Source organism: Battus philenor, unplaced genomic scaffold, assembly GCF_028537555.1.
Source record: "Battus philenor isolate CCGP_79_NKW_IND1 unplaced genomic scaffold, ilBatPhil1.0.hap1 SCAF_11, whole genome shotgun sequence".
In the NCBI taxonomy this organism is placed as follows: Eukaryota; Metazoa; Arthropoda; class Insecta; order Lepidoptera; family Papilionidae; genus Battus; species Battus philenor.
Window position 1 is genome coordinate 15,276,280 of NW_027181673.1, and position 21,050 is coordinate 15,297,329.

The 21,050-nt window shown below is 35.8% G+C and overlaps 1 protein-coding gene across 1 annotated transcript; it reads left to right on the top strand.

The window, feature by feature from the left end:
* The first annotated feature begins 1,318 nt into the window (after window positions 1–1,318).
* Window positions 1,319–20,705, top strand: tko (technical knockout). The gene is made up of 5 exons (XM_068773190.1): window positions 1,319–1,405; window positions 1,517–1,586; window positions 18,526–18,686; window positions 19,719–19,882; window positions 20,570–20,705. The coding sequence occupies exons 2-5, from the start codon at window positions 1,517–1,519 to the stop codon at window positions 20,649–20,651; spliced, it is 477 nt and encodes a 158-aa protein (XP_068629291.1). The 5' UTR covers window positions 1,319–1,405; the 3' UTR covers window positions 20,652–20,705.
* Window positions 20,706–21,050: the final 345 nt, after the last annotated feature.

Here is a 21,050-nt window from a genome sequence, read left to right on the forward strand (position 1 = left end):
ATTTTTTAAATTTTTAAATTAAAATTGATCATTTTTCCTGACACATTTTGTTTTTTCTTTTTTTATTCTTTTAATAGTACTCGTAAATAAAAGTGTAAGTAATCTTAGATGATGACCATCACGTCGTCGCCTATATTACCTCAAGCAGTTCCGACTTCTCGGTTAGACAAAAAAACTTTACAATCGGCGGCCCGCCACGCGCCGGGATTATGTAAAAAATCCAATATAAATGTTAAAGCCGAGAAGCGACCCCATAAAACTTTGCACGATCCCGTCACAACTTATAATTCAATCGTATTTTATGAGAATTGTGTAAACTTTGATATATACACACAGATATATATATATCTATACTATAAATAAACTGTGTTTATTAAAAAATCAAAATTCTAACGATTTTTGAAAACGGTTTTCATAACTATATTATTATTTCCGAAATCATTGATTTTTGGACAATACATTAATTGTCCGTACATTCACTTTTTTAAAGCTTTATTTATAACCTTCTAGCGTTTTTCTATAAAAAGGTTTTAATCTCTTACTGTTGATCTATTTCAAAAACTTTACTATAATGTTGGGGCTACTCTGACCCACTTAACATTCGACGTTCCGAAACGCGAAACTAAACCTCCCTGACGTCACTCGAACGCAGAAGAGGATATTCCATAGCGAATATAATTATGTTGACATAAATAAAAAATGGTTAACAACTCTTAACTTAGTTTCTAACTAAATTACTGTTCAGTTATTTTTTATCTATATTAATCACAGTACTTGAAGCTGTCGTCGATAGCGATTCAAAAACCATTGTAGATATACCTGTAATATCTTTCCCAAGCTATAATATTTATCCCATTAAAATAGACAATTTTTAAATGTTTTAATAATTTTCATATGTCAATTACTTATTTAACTCTTTATTGAACGTCAGCATACATGAAAACAAACAAATTTAACAAAATACTTTAAAAAACCAGATGCATTTCATAGCATAGATAATGGAAGCAGTTTTAAAGTTTATTAACACAAAAAATGTGGTGCCCTCTATTGGCGGATAGTAACCAAATCATAAACTCTTACGGCGACATCTTGTGTTACGTTTGTAACAAACATAATTATATGTTTAGATTTAAAAACACAACTCTATTCATTTTATGAAAAATATAGCAGCTTCGTGCTTTTTCGTATAAATGTAAATAGACTGTGTATAAATATAAACTATAAATTTTAAAGTTCTAAGATACATAATTATTATGTTCATAAAATATTTAATTGCAGTAACGAACTGGTAACTGTCAGTTTCAGCTGCGACTGTCAGAACTCGATAATTTTGTCAATATTAAGAGGTTATTTTATTTATTTTTATCTTTTTGAATAGAAATTACATATATTGTTAAGAGTAAAGGTACGTTTTCTTTATACGAAATAGTAGTTATATGACTACATACTATATTAAACATGAAATAGAGTATCTTAAGAGGTATTCCTCTTAACCTTATTTTATGTTTGTTTTCAGATGAATCTTATTAGAAGAGGGTTCTCCCTTCTGACTACGGGCATAAGGTTGCAGTGCTCTCAGATTTCAGGTATTTACTAATATTATATACATGATGGTATAAACTATCATCTTAATATAACTGTTGTTATTATGTTTTATAAAATTAGTCAATATAGTTAACATATTTACTAAAATAATAAACTATATTCTTGTATATAAGCTGTGATAAGACTGTTGTGAGAAATATTTTCAAATATTTATTTTTTGTGCGTCTATTTTTGGCGCCAAGCACTAGCCAAGCATACATACATATACATTATTATATATATATACATTTTTAATATTATAGAGAACTTATTTGCCTAAAGAGTCCTTAATCCCAAACAAGTTAAGGGTGCGAAAGGCACCCAATAGTGGAAGCCATAAAAAAATATTAAAGAAAATAGAGGCCGATTACCAAAAGTTTGAAAAAAATGTAGTGAGAGAAAAAATGTGACTTTTCATATTAAATTTTTAATTGCAGACTTAAAATGCTTATAATGCTATGTCCATTAGAAATTTTTGATTAAAACTATATCTTTACTACTTTTAAAAGTTTTAAAATTATCCATTTTGCACACAGTAAATGGGTTTTTCGGAGTATTGATTACCTCCAGCTGCCAAGGCAGGCTAACTAACCTAATACTACTACAAAGCCATTATTTTAATGTATTTCATTATTTAAATTTCACAGATAAAATTATTAAAAAAGTGTACATGTGACACTTTTGCTTTGTAACATTAATGAGCAGTAACTATATTATTGATTTTACACTCAGTGTACTTTCTCTTGTGGTACCGCAGACCAAAAACTCTTAAATGTATGCAAATATAATAAAATTTCTCAAGATATCTCACAGCCAACTTTTCTTAGGTTTTGATCTAAAATAATTAATTGATTAAATTAATCAAATTTTACAATGATTTTTTAATTGATTAAAATGTGTGGAATTTTGTTTGTTGACTCATATACATCAAACAGCATTGGTAGTAGCGGTAGAGGATTGAGATTTGTGATTGTAGAAAATGTATTTAAAGGAATCAGGCGTTACCTCGCAAAAGTCCATCTTAAATAAGAAAAGGACCACTATTTAGCCACTTCTGCACATGCAGTGGTAGTCGTGTTTACTTTTGTTTATTACTCAACATGTGTTTCACCCCTCCACGGGGCATCTTCAGGAGTAATGTTACACCGATTAGTGCCAAACACAGAGTCTCGTAACTCTCATAACTGTGCGAAAGTAGCTAAATATTGGTCCTTTTTTTACTTGTAGGGAATGTGTTCAATTCCCAAAATACAATGTTATATTATTCACACTTGGTGCATTAATCATATAGGATTGCCATTGTTCACCAACAAGTTTCCAGAGGATGGGCAGCAGCATCCTCTGCATACCATAATACCACACTGCGATAACCAACTCTCCTGCCAACTTTGGCGATTATGGTATATTTGCCCTATAGATATGTTTTGGGGAGGCCTATGCCATACAGTGGGCATCAATGGGCTCTAATGACTATAGATCAAACATAATTAAATTAAACTTAATAAACGCAATGGTCGAGTTTCTGATTGGCTTAGCAGATTAGCACTCTGAACCGGTGATAGCTTACTTCTTTTGTTTAAAATAATAAAAAAATCAAAAGTAAATGTAAATGCCTATTTGAATAGATAAGATATTTTGAATTTTTATTTGAAACCCACAGCTTACAATTACAAATTGTAACAAACTCTGCACAACTTTTCTGTTATAATATTTACTAAACAAGGTTTATTCATATTAGGAGCATTGAACCTTATTGCAATGCAAATAATTTTTTTATACTATAAAAACATGGCTATTCTACACAATAAAATTAATAATTATTATGTTTTAAAATACATGTTTAGGTTTATAGAAGGATATTCATAAGAAGGAATAAAATTATAGTGAATTTGTGTGAGTGAGTTAAGAGTGAGAGGTATTACAGCTAAATATCTCTCTCACTCTCTCTAACCTATGTAAGGATTTTGTCCTGTCAAGAGCGAGCTTCACCTTCTTTCTAGAATGGGCTACCAAAGCAGTGTTGGTAAACGCCAATGTATTACAAGGAGGCCTACTTGAAGCCCCGAGCACTGTACCCGCTCTTTACCAACATGATAGACTCAAAACATTCAGGGTAAATCCGCGGGTGTTGAGAAGTTACGTTTCTATATATTTAAACTTAAATGTAATTATCTAATGCTCGCGACGGTCTCCTGGGTCAGTAAGAGGCTAAAGGGCGCACTCATAACTTTCTTCGTCCACTACCACGGATCAGGTTTTTGATTCTATCGATAACCGTTCTTAGTCGTGCAGAATGGATTATTCCCTACAGGTCTTCTGCAGCAATATCACTGTGCTGTGACATTTAGGATATAGATGTACTCGACCAATTGTTGATAAGTAATTCTCTATACATATAAATCATAAAAATCAAAGCATAACAACTTTAGGCGCCATTTGTAAAAATTAAGTCACGTTAACATCTTGACATTACTTTTGCGCCTCGGGTAATGTACGGGCAAAAAGTAAATATTTATTATTTTGATATGACTGATTGATAATTGTTCAAGACGTATTAAATAAAACCATGTTATTATAATCACCTTCATCGCTCTATAAGCACATAGATGACCAATGCAAGACATAGGCCTCCTGCAAGTAACGCCACGATGACCGCTCTTGCGCCGCCCGCGTCCGGAGCTAATTTAAAATACAAAAATTAGTAGTAGGTATTTAACTATTAGTGAACTATATTATAATAATTGTTTGTACATGTAAGCGCTTTTCCTTACTGTTTTAGCATTATTTCATATGTATGTATGATTAATAAAAAATTCCTTTGGGATTCAAAGTTCAATGAAGGCCTCGCACTGAGTTTTGCGTTCACACTCGGCTGCAACACCGCTTGTGCCGCTAGGAAGATGAAACGCTACTCGCTCTGCTGTTGTTAGTTATGTCCTGTGGATGCAGGATGCGTTGTGTGCAATGCAACGGTGCGGCCATTGGAAATATATTCGTTTTGCGGAAGAGAGCCATCCGAGCCACTTTCGGCTCGGGGCCGCGCACCTGCTCGGGGAAGCGGTTTGAAGGGTCAATGTTCCGACAGCGGCCTCACGGTATACTAAAAATAATATTTTGTACGTTTACAAATAACTACAATAAATTCCAAAACATAGGGGACGTCCATAGTGTATTTTTATTTACAAGGCATCGTGAAAAGCTGGCTGCACTACAGTATAGACTGCAAAAATTCTCTAATTCATTTGTAATAAACGGAATCAGGTTTTTAATAAATTGCCGCAATACATTATTGGACTGCCATTTACAAAATGAAAGCGCGTACCAAAAGTAAATTGACGGAAAAACGCTTGTTATTCAATAAACGAATATTGAAACTACAGAAATCCTTGGCGGTGATGTCGCCTGATTGTTGTGATTTCATTTAGGCTATGTCTGATAGAGTGTAAGTTGAACTTACTACTACTAACTATAACACCTTTCGAGGTAGATTGAAGTCAGAATTATAATAGATTAAAATAAATAATAAAATAAATAAATGTTATCTTTCTCATCAAATGTGTCTCTGTTTTGTTGGCATGAAAAAGAAACTGTCAAGTATAATATTGCATTGTCGAAATGGTCCCGCGAGGCGGCGGCGGTATATAGGAAGATGTCAATTTCCAATAACTGTCAACGTCCCCGGCACCGTAATGCGGTGATGGTAACGCATCTGCATTGGATTTAGCAGCTGCAGCGCCCCGTGCACGCCGCTGTGATCGTTATGCTGATAGAGATATGACCGACAACGGCTTGAGCCGCGTGCGGTCAGCGTATTAGCGAGGGTTGCTGATATCGCGCCTGTATTTTGCGAGAAACCCTTCCGCGTGGACCCGGATTACGAACGGTACAGTCAGCAAAATCATTGTGGACACATTGCTATTTATTATCTATCATTCATTTTTAAAGTTATAGACAAATATAAATATTACATTAACAATTTTCCAGGCAATATAACAAAAGATATTTGGTCGATTAATAATAATAAAAAATGTCGTTGTTGTTATAAACTTTAATTTAATCAAATGTTTAAATCTATAAGTTGCACTGACTTAAGGAAAAGTGAATCTTTATTTATCATCGCAGAATTTAACATCGATTTTTCTTTTGGCAAATATTCCTGTAGAGGTTACTACTTATGAGGTGTAGCTTTCAATTCGTTGTATTCATTCAAGAATTGGTTTTTAGCATTCCAAGTTTACGATAACATAATTATCTTTTGTAACTATGATGGTAAAATATACAATATCTTATGTACATATATAATTGTGAAATAAATACATGATTACATAAATTTGAAAGATTTAGTGAAATTAAAAAAAAAGTCTATGATAATATAGATTTCATTCCTCTACTTATTATATTGAAGGCATATATAGAAGTGGTTACGAAAAAAACCGAATGTGTTTGTCGTGGGCCTATCTGAAATCTTAGGGAGCTTTTGAAACCTCAGTTCAATGTGGTTAGATAGATCATTAGATTATACAGTTAGGCTCTTTCGACTTCACGGTGTACACGAGTGGTGACATCATTGATTTAAAGTTAAAATAACTTGAATTAATAAATACTTCATCAAAAAAAAATTAGGTGTTACATACATGTTATATGAGTATTTTATAAAATACTAGCTGTGCCCGTAACTTCGTCTGCGCGAAATTTATAACATACAAATTTTTTTACGTTTAAAAATTTTTCTAAAATAAAAGTAGTCAAGTTACTCCTTATTCTATCCACTCTCTGCCAGTATAAGTGCCGTCAAAATCAGTTCAGCTATTCCAAAGATTAAACAGAAGGACAGGCAGACAAAAAATTTAATTTTTACTTATTTATCGTATATTTATATACGAGTATATATATATATATATATATATATATATATATATATATATATATATATATATATATACATATATATATTCATGTAATAAAAAGCGGTTATTTTAATATTAAAGACAGACAATCCGATTTTATTTATTTGTATATATTAAAACATTACAATGTATATATAGTAAATAATAAATTGTTTGTATAAATGATTTATCTGCGAACGCTACCATCCGTACAAAAGGGTTGCGAGGGTGTCGTGCGTCACCGCGATGACCACACGGCCGCATTGTGCCTGTTGTGCACTTTGTGCACTTTGTGTGCGCTCGCACGTTCATTACCGGCTGCCGTGAAAGCCTTTGATGGTCAGTTCGATGACACAATGCAAAATGACTAGCGATTTTCGCCTCATACCTTCGCAATTTTCACGTGGCGACTACGCCATTGTGTAGGCCAGTAGAGAAATATTTTAGACGTACAGCTTTGTCTAACGTTCGAACCAAAGCTTTCGACGAGGTATCGAAAACAAATACAAAAAAAATTAAATCCCAAACTTTACCTAGTCTAACCATAAGTTCTGTAACAAAGAAAATATCCGATATTTTCTTAAAAATATATTTTAAAGTTTTATATGTGATTATGTAGAGTGAAAAAGACATGTTAATGTACTAAACTAGTTATTAAAGTGGTCCACCCTTAGCTTCAACGCGCGCTTTTAAACGGTCGGGCTATTCGTCGATGGATTTACGAATGGTTTCCATTGGAAACTTGGTCACTGCTGTCTCCAAATATTTCTAGAGACGCAAAATTTAGGTGACGCTTAGAGTAGACCATGTCCTCTAGCACAGACCACAATTTATAGTCCAAAGAGATTAAGTCCGGATTAGCCGAAGGATAATCATCAGCCTTTATGAAGTCTGGATCGTCTTGCTCAAGCCAAATTCGGGTAGTGCGCGCCTTGTGCCCCGGGGCTGAAACTTGGAATGTCCACGCTTCGTTTTTGAATAAGGTGTTGTTGAGAGGTTTAACTAACGCTTCTAACACGGTATCTTGATACACTTTAGCTGAAGTTTTTCCTCATTTTTCGCATAAATGGAGTTTTGTAACCCCTTGGTAGGAGACACCCCACCAAACCTTGACATCTGCTGGACGGTGGTCTCGCTGAATTTTGGCCGCTACCTCGGAAGCTTCTTTAGTCGAACCTTTTCTTTGTTATAGTGCCCCTTTATTGAAAAAAATTTTTCATCGGTAAAAATAATTTCTCTGTGTTTTTCGTCCGCGAATCGAACTAACAGCTGTTGTGATCTTTCTCCTCTCTTTTGTTATAGAGCCTTATTTAAGGTATGTCCTGTGTATTTCCTGTAAGCCCCTAGAGTCTTGATAGATAATCCGAAAAAGTGTCCTCAGTGGGATTTTCATTTCTCTGGAAAGGATTTTCTGCTTCTTTATGGGATTTCGACGAATTCTGGCCTTGACTGCATTAACGGCCTGGCTTGTCCGAATAGATCGCCGTCGGCCGGATCTCTCGCGGTCATCAACAGACATGGTTTCAGTGAACCTTCGCATGGTACGATACACAAACATTCGGCTAATCCCCAGGCTTTTTCAATAAATCAAAAATGTCGGCTGGCTCCTTGCCTACTTTGTACAGTGCAGTTACTGCAATCCTATTCTCTTCTTAGTGTCCCACTCCATTTTCAAAATAAGTAATTTCTAAATATACAATAATGGCGGTAAAGAAGTCTATTTTTTTACCGTAGAAGCTAATGTTCGAAATTCATATGTAAACAACCAGTAACAGAATTTATGGCAAGACATATATAACTAATATAGACAAACAAGTAAACAAATACAATAGAAAAATATATATTTATGGTATGGTTGGATGTAAACAATTTACTCGCATAAAACTTATATACAGTTACTAAAAATGTGACATACTATATTACATTATATTAACTGTTTTTCAAAAGCGAGCGAATTGATAAACTGAATACTTCAAATCATTGGGTAGGTTTTTGTACAACTGTGCTCGTTCAAACAATACATCTTTCTTTCCGTAGTTTGTTCTGATATATAGATATACCATAATCACCGCGGTTAGCTTCGCAGTGCAATGCTATAGTAAGCAGAGGACGCTGCTACCTATCCCTTGGAAACTTGTTTGTGAGCAATAGCAATCTCATTAATGCACAAATTCTGAATTATCTAAGATTGCATACTGGGCATCGATGCCGCGACCCACGATCAAAATTCTGTCTTAGCTGCTGTGCTACCACTGACGCAATCTAATAGATAAAATAAGTGAATATAACGTATTATGGAGTGAATGTTTATTTAGTGTTTTAAGAATTTCAATACAATATTTTTCATATTTTGCTCACAACAATAAGTAATATCTAGCTGAGATACATTAGAACACGGTTAAACTCATTCTAACTGACGTTGCAGTGGTGGTAATGTTTTTAATTTATTTATTTTATATATCATAATGTAATTAATGCTTATTATCTTATTCTGAAAGGAGGCATATACAAAAACAAAAATCACATATGGGTCAATGCTGTTCAACTTTGTACAAACATGACTTTGTGTTTTATATAAACGTATACAGATGCGATTTATTAATTACCTATTTAAGGTAAAGATGTTTTATTTTTGACAGCTATGTTTGACAGCCATTGTCAGGTGTTTTTTAATTAGTCTGTGGTTTGTATGGTCAAAAGAATTTTAATTTGTTACACTTGCATAGGATGGCAACATCAATTAAATCTTTGCGATGGTGCCGATTGCCGATGCTGATAATGCTTCCAGTATTATGATGTTTTTCATGATAGCGTCGCGCCTATACTTATGATATAGACGCTGATGCCCACGAGTGGTGCTCACGCCAAATATCGCGATGCCCAAACCCAGGACCATTATGCACATGACCACGATACAGTTCGTACACAGTATGTAATGACCAACTCGGGTCCGCCATTTTGGTCGCACTGGCCTACAGCGTGGCTGCTGCGGTTACATACACGGACTTTTTTGCATCTTCATCGTGATGTCAGCAATAGGCCATCTATTGCCAGATGGACCCCTCCCATGGACTTCCAATAGGACCCGATGAAAGCGGCTTGCATCCAGCGTCTTCCAACAACTTTATCAGTCAAGGTCGCCTGTCTACCTTGTGGGCGGAAATTTTTTTCATAAGAATCTTCTTCGCCACATAATGATAGTATAAATTAAATTAGTCGAAGTTTTCACTGTCACAAATGTATTTAATATATAAGATACTTTAATTTCCGAGTTGTGTTATTGTTTTAAAAATTCTTTACACTGTAATAAGATCTGTCACATAATAAATATTCGAACTTAGTAAATTTGCAATTGATTCCGGAAAAAAAAACCCCAAAAAAGGATTAAACCGCTAATAAATTAGCTCCGTGTACTATGGTGTTAACAATGTGGGCAAGTTTGAATAAACTTCGAGTCAACTAAAAAAGGCCCACGCCAGCTCCCAACCGAAGGACCTTCTCGGAAGCCTGTTTATTTGTGATGTCTCGCAACAGTCCTGCGGGGATTAGCCAGGAACAAAACTGTTATTTGCACGACGACTGCCCCGCCATAAGTGCAAGTGCCGGGGACGATCGGCGCAGCGAGTACAAGCGACAGTACGCTGCTTAAACCAGGTGCACACTCAACGATATGCTTTATTCAAAATATATTGTTTAATTTATATCAATTTTATTATTTTAAAAAAATGAAGCAAAATATTAACGCAAAAATTATTTATAATGTACAAAACTTGGATCAAAGATTCGGACTACTTTTCATTATCTTATAAACAATAATGATAAAAAACACATTTTCAGTTGTGTGAAAATTAAAAGCTTTATGAGCTCTCAGATCAAAGTGCGTTTGAAACTCTCGAAGCTTTCATTGACGTATGCCATTATATAGGATCTTTATTTGATTCTACATAGTTTCTTTTTAGTATCTCCCTGCGAAAAAGTCATGTTATAGAAGGAGACTGTGAAGAAGAAACGAGAGAGAAGAGTAAAGCTCCTCATATGAAACTGTAACTTCCTTAACATAGCCTTGGGGACGAACTCGTGGTGATTTACCGCTCATTTGTTAAAACCAAACAGTGGCCAGCGCCATTTAAACTATAATGGTAGTATTCGAAATTGTTTCGAAGTTTCAAGCGATTTTAAGCGGTAGGATTCCAGCATGACCTTTATGGTATACTCACAACTGTAGGGTATCCCATGTAAAATTCCCCCCCCCCCCCCAGAAAAATAAAATAGTATAGTACGGTATATATACCCCTGAATATAATTAGCATAAATTATTTTTGTTTTGTATGTAACATGCGGCCGTGAGCCGTGTGCACAGACCTAACGCGTGCCCGATAGAGTTATACAAATGGTGCGCTCAGTTATGATCTGGAGTTCCGGGAAGGGGCGGGCGCTGCAACTCTTGCCCATTGTCGCGCGACAGTTTTTGCGAGCGCCGGGGAGTCAGCGGTGGGATCATTTTTAATCTGCGCCCGTCATCTGCGCACAATGCCCGCTATTAACGGATTATAATCCGCAAAAAGAGCAGGTACAGTAAACGCGGCGCGGGCCACGAGCGCCAGCGAGTTCACTTTGCGTTATATACATACGCTTAGGTTAAGACTTCTCATATTTTTATTCAATGACTACGAATTGTCCTGCAATAAATACCACTGCAATAAAGACCACTATTAAGAACATGAAGATCGTGTGAATTATAGTTTTAATATAATTAGGTTTTCCCGGCGTTGTTGTGGAAATACACGTGTGATTTACATTCATGGTGATAAATCTCCTCTTACTGAGGGTTAGCAATCAACTCGTTTGGTAGATGGCGAATATTTCTGCTAGGGACTTAAAGAAAGGAAACGGTTTGTCCTTTCATAAATCCTCGGATAAAAAACCTTTCTTAATGCAAATCGCTTCCGCCTGTAGCTTACGGCAAGCGATAGATATTTACTTGCGCTAGCAGATGCGACTGACGACGTCCCACGGGACTACCCGACCGGACAGTAACTTCGGACCGGACACCAAATCAATTCGGTCTCACTACTCTCAGCCGGACAGACAATTATAACAATTAATTAAGTTCATATAATGTACAAAGAGCGATGGCGTTTTTATACAAGCTATCGTGACAGCATTAGAGACGCATTCGATTTAAGCGCATTGATCAATCAGACGCCATTTACTGAGATATATTCTAATTAGTATTATTATTAATAACAGATAAGGATCAGTTCAGTTGCGTTCATGTCCTTCGTCAGTATTTGTTTAATAATAATAATCTAAACCAACATCTATTGAAAAAAAACTAATCATGTAAACACAATCTTTGTAGTGTGTGTAATACTAAATAAATAATAAATGTAATAATATTACCAGCCGACGTTCTGGTCGGAAGTCGAGGTGGTGCTAAACACGTATTGAACGACAGCAAAAGCTCTAATGCTCATCTCTAAAGAGGCTTTCCGTATTGCAGAAACCGCCCGCCTAAGCGATCTGATATCTCGATGACCTCGTAATCCGTAAATATCTAATGTGATGTAACGGTCAAAGTCTAGGTTCCTGTTAAAGCTCTCGCGCTGCTAGGTTACCTAAGAACTGTAAGGATATCTAAACGAGGTTTAGACTAAGCGCCTTTCGCGCTTTACCTTATCAGGCCACAGATGGTGCGAAAGTAATGTCATAATTTGTACCAGCAGTCACTTTGTTATAAATTTAAGAAAAGAGCTCTGTTGTTGAAAACAGTTTACTTATAAGTGTAAGATTGATGATATTAAATTGAAAAATAGATGTCTTTCAAGTGGCACTTCCCAAGCTTAGCATAATTTACGTCATTTTGAATTGTTGTTCGCAAGATCGCTGGGTTCAAATTGGCGATATCTTTTTCAATGTTAATATACAAGGCTTGTAAGGTGCGTGGTTTGCGACAACTCTAGTGGAACTTGCACGAGATACTCTGCCAAATGCTTGATTATTCGTGCCCATGAAGAACTTCAAAATTAATGCTGCGTTAAAACAAAAGACTGAAAGCTTGTTAAATAATCAGTAACAATAGTTCTACATTCTGCCGGCGTGTGTCGCTCCGTCGTTTGTTGGGAACTAATCCTCTATACATCTACATCACGAATGTCAAAGCGCAGTGATATTTGGCGCTGTTTGTAGAAATTAAGGCAAGTTCACATTATGATATTACTTTTATGGTAGCTGTTATAAAAGCTAATATAGCAACAGTGACCAAGAAATATGCCAGAGTGTTCATACACAATTATGGCGATCATATATACTTTTTATCTGCTTAACGAACGTCATTCTGAAGAGCAATATATGATAATACGCATTTATCTTATGACATATTTGTAATTTGCCTCTACTTTCAAACACTCCACATTCAGACACTTCTTCAGGAACAAACTGTATACAAAAGTCAAGAGCTAATTTGTAATATTACTTTAGATAAATCAATTCAAAAAGTAAGCATCTTATGTTTATTTTAAACTTCATGAAACGTTATTCATAAATAAAATAAATTGTAATAAAATATTCATAATCTTATATATAAACACCTTGAAACCAAGATGTTGGATTCGTTTAGATAATTTGAATTTTCGTTTACTATATTTGTTTGAGTTATTTATACTGTTATTAACACTTTTATATAAGTAACGCAAGATCCGCTGATTGAATATATATAAGTACAGAGCTTTTCATGTTACGTCATTTTAATAATTGACGATTCAGATAACAATTTTAGAATCATAACACTGTTCAAGCCTTGATTTAAGAACTGTGTATCTTAAATCTATATCATCTATCACTGCAAGAATAGGCCTTCTTCAATGATTTGGCAGACGGGTTGGCAATTGCAGTGCGGTATTATGGTACGCAGAGAATACCGCTGCCCATGTTCGGGTAACTTGTGAGCAGTGATAATCTTGTATAAATAAAACGGAAAAAGTGTATTATAAGAGATTGTATTCGGGGAATCGGACAAGCGAGCTAAGATGGAATGTTTCAGTCCTCTACCGTTGAGCTACCGCTGCTCAAACACTTAAAAAAATGTATGCCGGTGCTCCTGGATGACGTCATCACTTGAGAATCTTAACCGGTTTCATGCAAGTTTCTTATTACACTCGCACGCACACAATTTTTACTATTATTTAGCTTTTCGCATAGAACAGTGCGTTTTGAACTTTTGACAGTTCATGCGCTTCAAATTTATATCGTCGCTTAGCAGCTGCATCGGACAGTATTTAACAATCACATAATTTATTTATTTCACATTTAATGAATAAATAAAGTGGTTACTTTGGTATACGTTGCAATAATTTATTATTTTTATTGCAATGCGAGATGACAATTATTTCTAGCGCTACTAGCAATTTTTTAATTAAATATGGTGTACTGTATTTAACTAGTCTAGACATAAATGATAATCGAACAATTGATCGAGCCGAGGCCCAGCCCTCTCGGGCATCCTCTGATCAAAATTCTTGTGTGACCTATCGTATATACGTCCGTACCGAAGCCGCTTCTAGGTGGCTGCTGCACCCAGTCCAAACTCCATGGAGCGTTGGCCTCAGCAACCTGAAAGCTACGTGATTTCGCAATAGTATAGTAATATTTCAGCCCGAACTACGGTTCCTCACAACCAAGGAGTTCCCTACTTGGTTGTGAGGAAACGCTATCATGGGTGGACAGGATCTTCATTCACATTGTAATTTTTTTTAATAATTTTAGTTGATTTCTATACTCATCTTTCGTTCTTCTCAATGTTTTTCTTTCTTTCCTCTAATTCCCTTCACAATGTCTTTCATTTCTTTCCATACTTCCATAGATCGCCTCACTTCCTTCGCTTACCTTTCAGAGTTTTACAATTTTACGCTTATTATTATTATTTTTGCTTAATAACTTATTTATTGTTAATTCATATTTTTCATTATCTATATCAAAGTAATTTTATCATCCTTATTATTTTCATTATTCTTGTTCTTTTTTTACTTTACTTCGTATGGTTTTTCTTATTTACCTTTTTGCAAAAATGTCTGGCGACACTCTTTTACTAACTATTGGGGCGATGTTCTTCTCCTTTATTCCCTCTGTTAACCGAGATCGGTAATCTGAAGCTTGCCTCCCTGAGGCAACTCTAGAGGTTAATAATAAATAGAGGTAAAGTAAAGACTAGCAGCCTTTGGCAACTCAAGCCCGGCGACGTAGAAAATGCATCTATTCGTGATATAAAAAAATGCTTGTTCAATACGCGATTTTATTCTAAAACCCACTTCGATACAGTTATAAATGCAGTTATGTCAGCATTGGCTGCGTCGCGATGCACCGGCCGACCCGCCGCGTAACCCCTTTGTTGCGCGCAGTTCCCGCTACGCATAGCGACCGCCCCCGGCGATGCGTGCTTAATTGACACACCCGCTGCCCGCACAATGCATGCGAATGCGTTTCCCACAACGGGACGTTCCGCCCAGCTCCGCGTACAGAATGGGGTCGTCTGTACGTGTAAATAGAGGTTTGTCTGACAGTCTATCGCCCATATACAGCGATTGAAATAGTCAATATGATTGTGTTGCTTGTTCAATTGATATAACAACAAAAAATCTATAAATGTTGCCATTTTGTATCTGAAAGTTGTCGAACTTTTATTATATATTTCATGGTACGCTCAGGTTAACAACTTGATTTCTCAAGAGCAGAGACTTTGAAGACTGGAAACAAGGTGACGGGATGTCGCTGCATTTGAGTAGCGCTGACCGGTCATCGCGGAGGTCTGAACGAACCGTAGAAAGGGCTATATTCGGAATTTATATACGAAATCTAAACACAAAATTAAATAATGAATTAGAAGCAGCAGCGTCCCCTGTCTACCACAACACCGACACACTTAAGCGTGGCGATTATGGTATATACCCACATAGGTATCTCTTGATAAGGCCGCTACCAACCGTTCTTATGGGAAATCTACGGTAGAGGTTCTTTAGCTGAAAGGATGACCCTGAACAGACTTACTTTTGTACTGAGCTATCTGTTTTTAATCTTACTGGCTATGGTCACATGTAATATTTAAATATATATATATATATATATAATTTTTCTTTCCCTATTCCATGTAAACATGATTTTTAGCCATTGCCACAGGATATGTCTTTAATAGTTAGTGCAGAGGCAACTATTGCTATCTCCTACTTCATTAACTGCTTAAGTTCTTTGCAAGTTCGATATTCCTACTCCCGTTATCAAACAAGAGGCAACATAGCGAGAAGCTAATCGCTCTGTGAGGAAAAAAAATAATTTATATATTCATACGATTAGCTAAAAAATGATTAATATAAATTAAAACCGCACATTGCTTGATTGGTATATTTTGATGAAGTAAAGATTAAAGCTTCTATATCGTGAGATACCGGCCGAGCGCGTATTCGTCCGCTGTTTCATGACGAGGAACATAGCCACGGGTGATCGAAGAAGATTTATTCACACATGTATAACGGCAGCGATCACAGCACTGATGGCTTCTGAATTCAAATTGGCGTTCGAATTTCGAATTCGGACGCGTGAAAATGATATGACATACAAATATTGGGACTGTAGTAGCCAGCGGTACCGAGTGTGAACGCCACACATGCTGACTATATTATCAAAAGATTTAAAAATATAATAACCGCGCTGAAAAATTCTATGAGAGAAAAATAATGATATAGGTTGTTCGATAAAATTTATTATGAATTGTGTCGTTTGATCTTGTTTATCTGTAGGGTACTTTAAGAATTTGTTTTAAGAGAGAAGGTGAATCAATGCGATGTTATTTGCATTACTTTATTGTTTGTATCGGAATCGTTGTACGCGCGGTGCAGAAGTTCCGGCCGAACTACAACAACCAACAAATCTTGTGTACCATCAAAAGTAAATAAGCTAAAAAGAAATAATAATTTAAACTAAAAATAAGAATAAGCTCGCAGTGCCCACCATTGGGCTTCATAAAATAAGCAATACCTTGTAGGGTAGTTGTATTAGATCTTATAACAAACTTTCAAATGAAATTGCTGATTTGTCTATAAGGAAATTCAAATATATTGTGAAATGTAAACGTTAATAAAAATCAAATCTAAATATAATATTAAAGATTATACGAGTGACAAAAATGCGTAGGATTGAATTTCTCGAGTGATATAATTTCATGAACGATTTGTAAGCACCATCAGTAGTTGAACGTTCTTTAGCAAAACTTTGAAAAATAAATATCGCCTTCAGAATTTATTGGTGGTTGACCTATTTGCCTACCGACTCGCGGAACTCAACCAGGTTTCCAGGGTTGTTGGTCAGAGGAGTATAGTATTTGATATTAAGATAATTTATACGATTCAAAACCATCGACAGTTACGCTTATACGAATAAAGATAATTTTGACTTTGACTCAAGGCTTTAGTAAGTGTGGAAGTAATGATCACCGCTTGAGATATGTGAGCGGCGAAACGGTAGAGAGAAAGGTTAAAAAGACGCACACGGGATATTAGAGGAAAGATGGCTTGAACTTTATTACTTCCAATCCCCTCGCATATTTCAGGAGATGATTAGTACTGGTGCACATATTATATTATAATGATTCGACATAAAGCAGTGAAGCAGTGTCGTCATGAGAATGTAAAGAATCCACTGTCTATTAGCTAACATATGAAACTAACTTGTTTTTAACATGACAAGGCCGTCAACAAATCATCATCTATAGTGTGTGTGGTGGTGAGAAGAATGTGCATCATGTGTTGATGGAGTAAGAATCGAATTTTGAAAGAATCACTATGGAGGTTATTGAACTTCGGTCTAGACAATGTTGTTGCCGCATCTGTTTTGAAAGAAACAAACTCAGTAGCGGATTGATTATTCTGCAGATTGCCGTCTTTCCTCCGCGGTGATTGTTCAAATATCCTAACAAATGTATAAGTACAAAGTAGAAAAAAAAATCATTAAAGTCCTTTTTTCTATTTCGAATAGCTTCAAAAGATACTTGCTCACTTCGACACAATATCATACAAACATTTATTTGTTTCCTAAAAGTAAACCACTGTTAAAAACTAAAGGAACGACGTATTGACATGTAAATTTACACACTTTTGCGTAGATTTAAAATACATTGTATTCAATACCTTACGCCGTGGAGATAAGATTGAAAGTTATTTATACGAATTTTCAATAATATACCTTCGAAATATGAAAGACGATCTACCACTATTTATGGGATAATCCGTGAAGCGACAACGTATTTGCCGTCTCTGCCACCTGCCATTCAAGTACACCCCGGCACAATAACTAACGGTTGATATTTGGACCGTTTTGTTTGGGAAAGGGTGCAAATATTTTTTTAATAAGGCGCTGCATACCTAACTCTTAGAGTCCGGATGACTAATTAATTTTGACCTACGATTAGTCGCTGTTAATTGTTGGTTAACTTGATTTAAGTCAAGTTTAACAAAACGCGTGCAACGAAAAAAATGTCGACTTCTTTTTATCAAATAAATATCTATAAATTTATTCGGTTGTGCGATTTATATAATGAAAAAAAAATCAATTAAATACTTGTGCAGTGCTTGTTAAAAGCGATTGACAATTTTATCGAGAAATACAAATTTATTTAAAAATAAACTGAGTTTTTTTTAAATATGCTAAACTTATTTAAGTCACAAACTAAGCACTATACACTTAGACTGCCTTTCACTTCTAAAATCTTCTAAAGACTTCTAAAAAGGTCTTGTCAATGGACGTCTTTATGTTTTGGATTGGTCCGGGCACCTCCTGGAGACCGTGCAGCTCAAGAGCTCTGTTAGAGACTTCTGTTAAGTCTGTTTAATTTTACAACATTGGAAGCCATTACATGCAATCGCTTAATAGAAGATAACCTGTATTTGTTTCGACCAGGCTTCTGAGAAGTAATATACTTGTCAAGTTGTTTTATTTTGTCATTATCGTACCTTACATTCTCTTACTCTTCCATATGCATACAACGAGAATTTTTTTATTTAATTCTCAGCCATACCGCACACCATCGCACCGACAATCCAGCAGTTGCCAACGTCCCCCCTGGGCTTCGTAAGCCGCGCCATGGCTACCCTCGCGCAGATGCACAGGACTGGGCCGCACATCAAGAAGAGGAAGTCAAGGAATCCACTCAACGGAAACCCATATGCCAAGGTACGTCGCGGGTGTCGTTTTGATTGAAAGCAAGTTCATAGCAAGTCTGGCCGGAACCGCTGTATTGCTTCAGCTAGCTGTATATATAAATGTTACATCTTGCAACTCGTACAAAAGCCGAGAACAATTTATCGCTTTCAACGAGTCATCGTGTAGTTTGTGTGTCTATTCGCGTAAAGAAAGCGGTGTTCACATGTACCAGTTGAGATTGTTATATGGCGTGGCGTCGGAAATTACGAACACATCTCAATCATAAATTTACTGTAATTTAATCGGATAAGAACGTGACTAAGCTAAGTAAGAGACGAGTCTCTATCTTCTTTTCGCCTTAACGGACGTTGACGATGAGAGAGATATGTTTTTAATTTTCTATATCATAGAAAGATTGGAAGACGAATGATAATAAAGCCAGGAAAACTGCACAGCAGAAAATATACTTCGTGTAATGTAAACACTGTGTACGTTGTTTCTTTATAGATATAAAAACTAAAGGAAAGAATATACATTTCGCTTGTCAGCAAGAATGTTTCAGTCATCCCTGTATAAAGCGATCACTCAGATGTAGGTTTCATTATTTTATTTCTTCAATTTTAAGCCAATAACTTTTAGCAGTACATAGTCGGCTGGGTCAGACAGTAAACTTTAATTAATTTTAATATTTAGTAATCAGAAAGTAATTTTGCAACGTTATTTATCAAAATATCGATATATTGGTATAGTTTGCGATACATTAATTGACAGAAAATGATATATATATATATTACTTCTTTAAAGTTTTTACATCTATAAACAATCACCGTGTAGAAAAGCGTGTACACATTGACGAATTGAAGTTGTTAAGGTATGTGAGATGGCGCCTGAAATTACGGAAGCGTCTCACTAATTTGCTGTTATCTAATTGGTGAAGCCGCGTGTCTAAATTGAGTTACAACAATCAATCACTATTTTATCATCGTGGTTAGATCAAAAAGTATGCTACGGTTATATTCAAAAGAGTATATATTTAAATATGTTTAACTATTTGTTACCCAGGGTGTGGTGCTAAAAACCCTTATAAGGAAGCCCAAGAAGCCTAACTCGGCGAACCGCAAGTGCGTGCTGGTGCGGCTGTCCAACGGCCGCGAGATGGTAGCCTACGTGCCCGGCATCGGACACAACCTGCAGGAGCACAACATCGTGCTGGTCCGCGTTGGCAGGTGCGTGAGCTTAAATCCAATTAAGGTTCCCTCTAGAAGGTGTTTAGGCCACGTTACTTCATGGTGCTAAAGGCGAAGGCAGCAATGATTCGTATTTTAATATCCTTAGCATTCCACTACTAATTTACTTCGTAGATACGTGAACAGAAGGACAGAGAACGAAAGCGAATTGATACTTTGGAAACCCAATTTTGGGATCCCAACCCAGGAGCCCTTGAGTTTAGCTAAGAGGTTTTAGGCTAAGCGCCCTCAGCGCTTTACCTCCATGCACCCGCCACTTGGACATAAGCATCGTCTCTCTCGTGGGCGATTTCATATGTCGCTCTATATTCTCCAAAAAAAGTAGTACAATATACAATACAAAATAATAAAACTCAGAACTATGTCAATAAGAGTCAAGCAAGCTCCCAAGCTAGTCATGAACAAAGCAATATAGCTCTAACAAGAAATAAAAATTACAACAAATACTAAAATTTAAGTACTATTGAAGAATAGAGCCATAACTGTAATAACATTCCAGCGAGCATTCGACTCGGCAACCGCTTGAGCTTATTACGTATTTCTCATTAAATTTAGAAACATGGTCATAGGTGCGCAGACCAAATGTGAACCAAATACAAAGATTGTGACGGCGCGTGAGCTTATTGTTGTTCAGTAGTATTGATATATCATTATTTTCCGTTCCAGGGTAAAAGATTGTCCCGGCGTGAAGCTAAAGTGCGTGCGCGGCAAGTACGACCTCGCACACGTGATCAAGCAGAAGCCTTGACGTGACGTCATCTAGATGATATTAGTGCTGCCAGATTAATTATAACGCATTAGATTAAGGATCACGCTTGTTTCATTTTTACACATTTTCTGCACTTACCAAATTAACAAAACATTAACAAAATGGAGTTCAAATGAATGTTTATGAATTGTTATATTATATATATTATCTTCGTGCCTTGAGGTAGACCAACATTTATTATTTAATCTGCCAAATATTTTTAGTATTTCATTTTTAATTATAGCGGGAGTACAACTTGGTGTTACAATATAAAATTTGTTATTATATAACAGTGTATAACAGCGGTTAAAAAGATTAACAATTGCTATTGTTAAAAAAATATTACTTTGTAAGTATTGACATTAGCTTTTTTACTCTGTAGCGAGACGTTCATTGATT

Excerpts from the sequence above, each read along its gene's own strand:
- tko (XM_068773190.1), top strand. The coding sequence starts at position 1,517 with ATGAATCTTATTAGAAGAGGGTTCTCCCTTCTGACTACGGGCATAAGG. Across the intron at positions 1,587-18,525 it reads GCAGTGCTCTCAGATTTCAG|CCATACCGCACACCATCGCA; the intron begins GTATTTACTAAT and ends TTTAATTCTCAG. Across the intron at positions 18,687-19,718 it reads ACGGAAACCCATATGCCAAG|GGTGTGGTGCTAAAAACCCT; the intron begins GTACGTCGCGGG and ends TTTGTTACCCAG.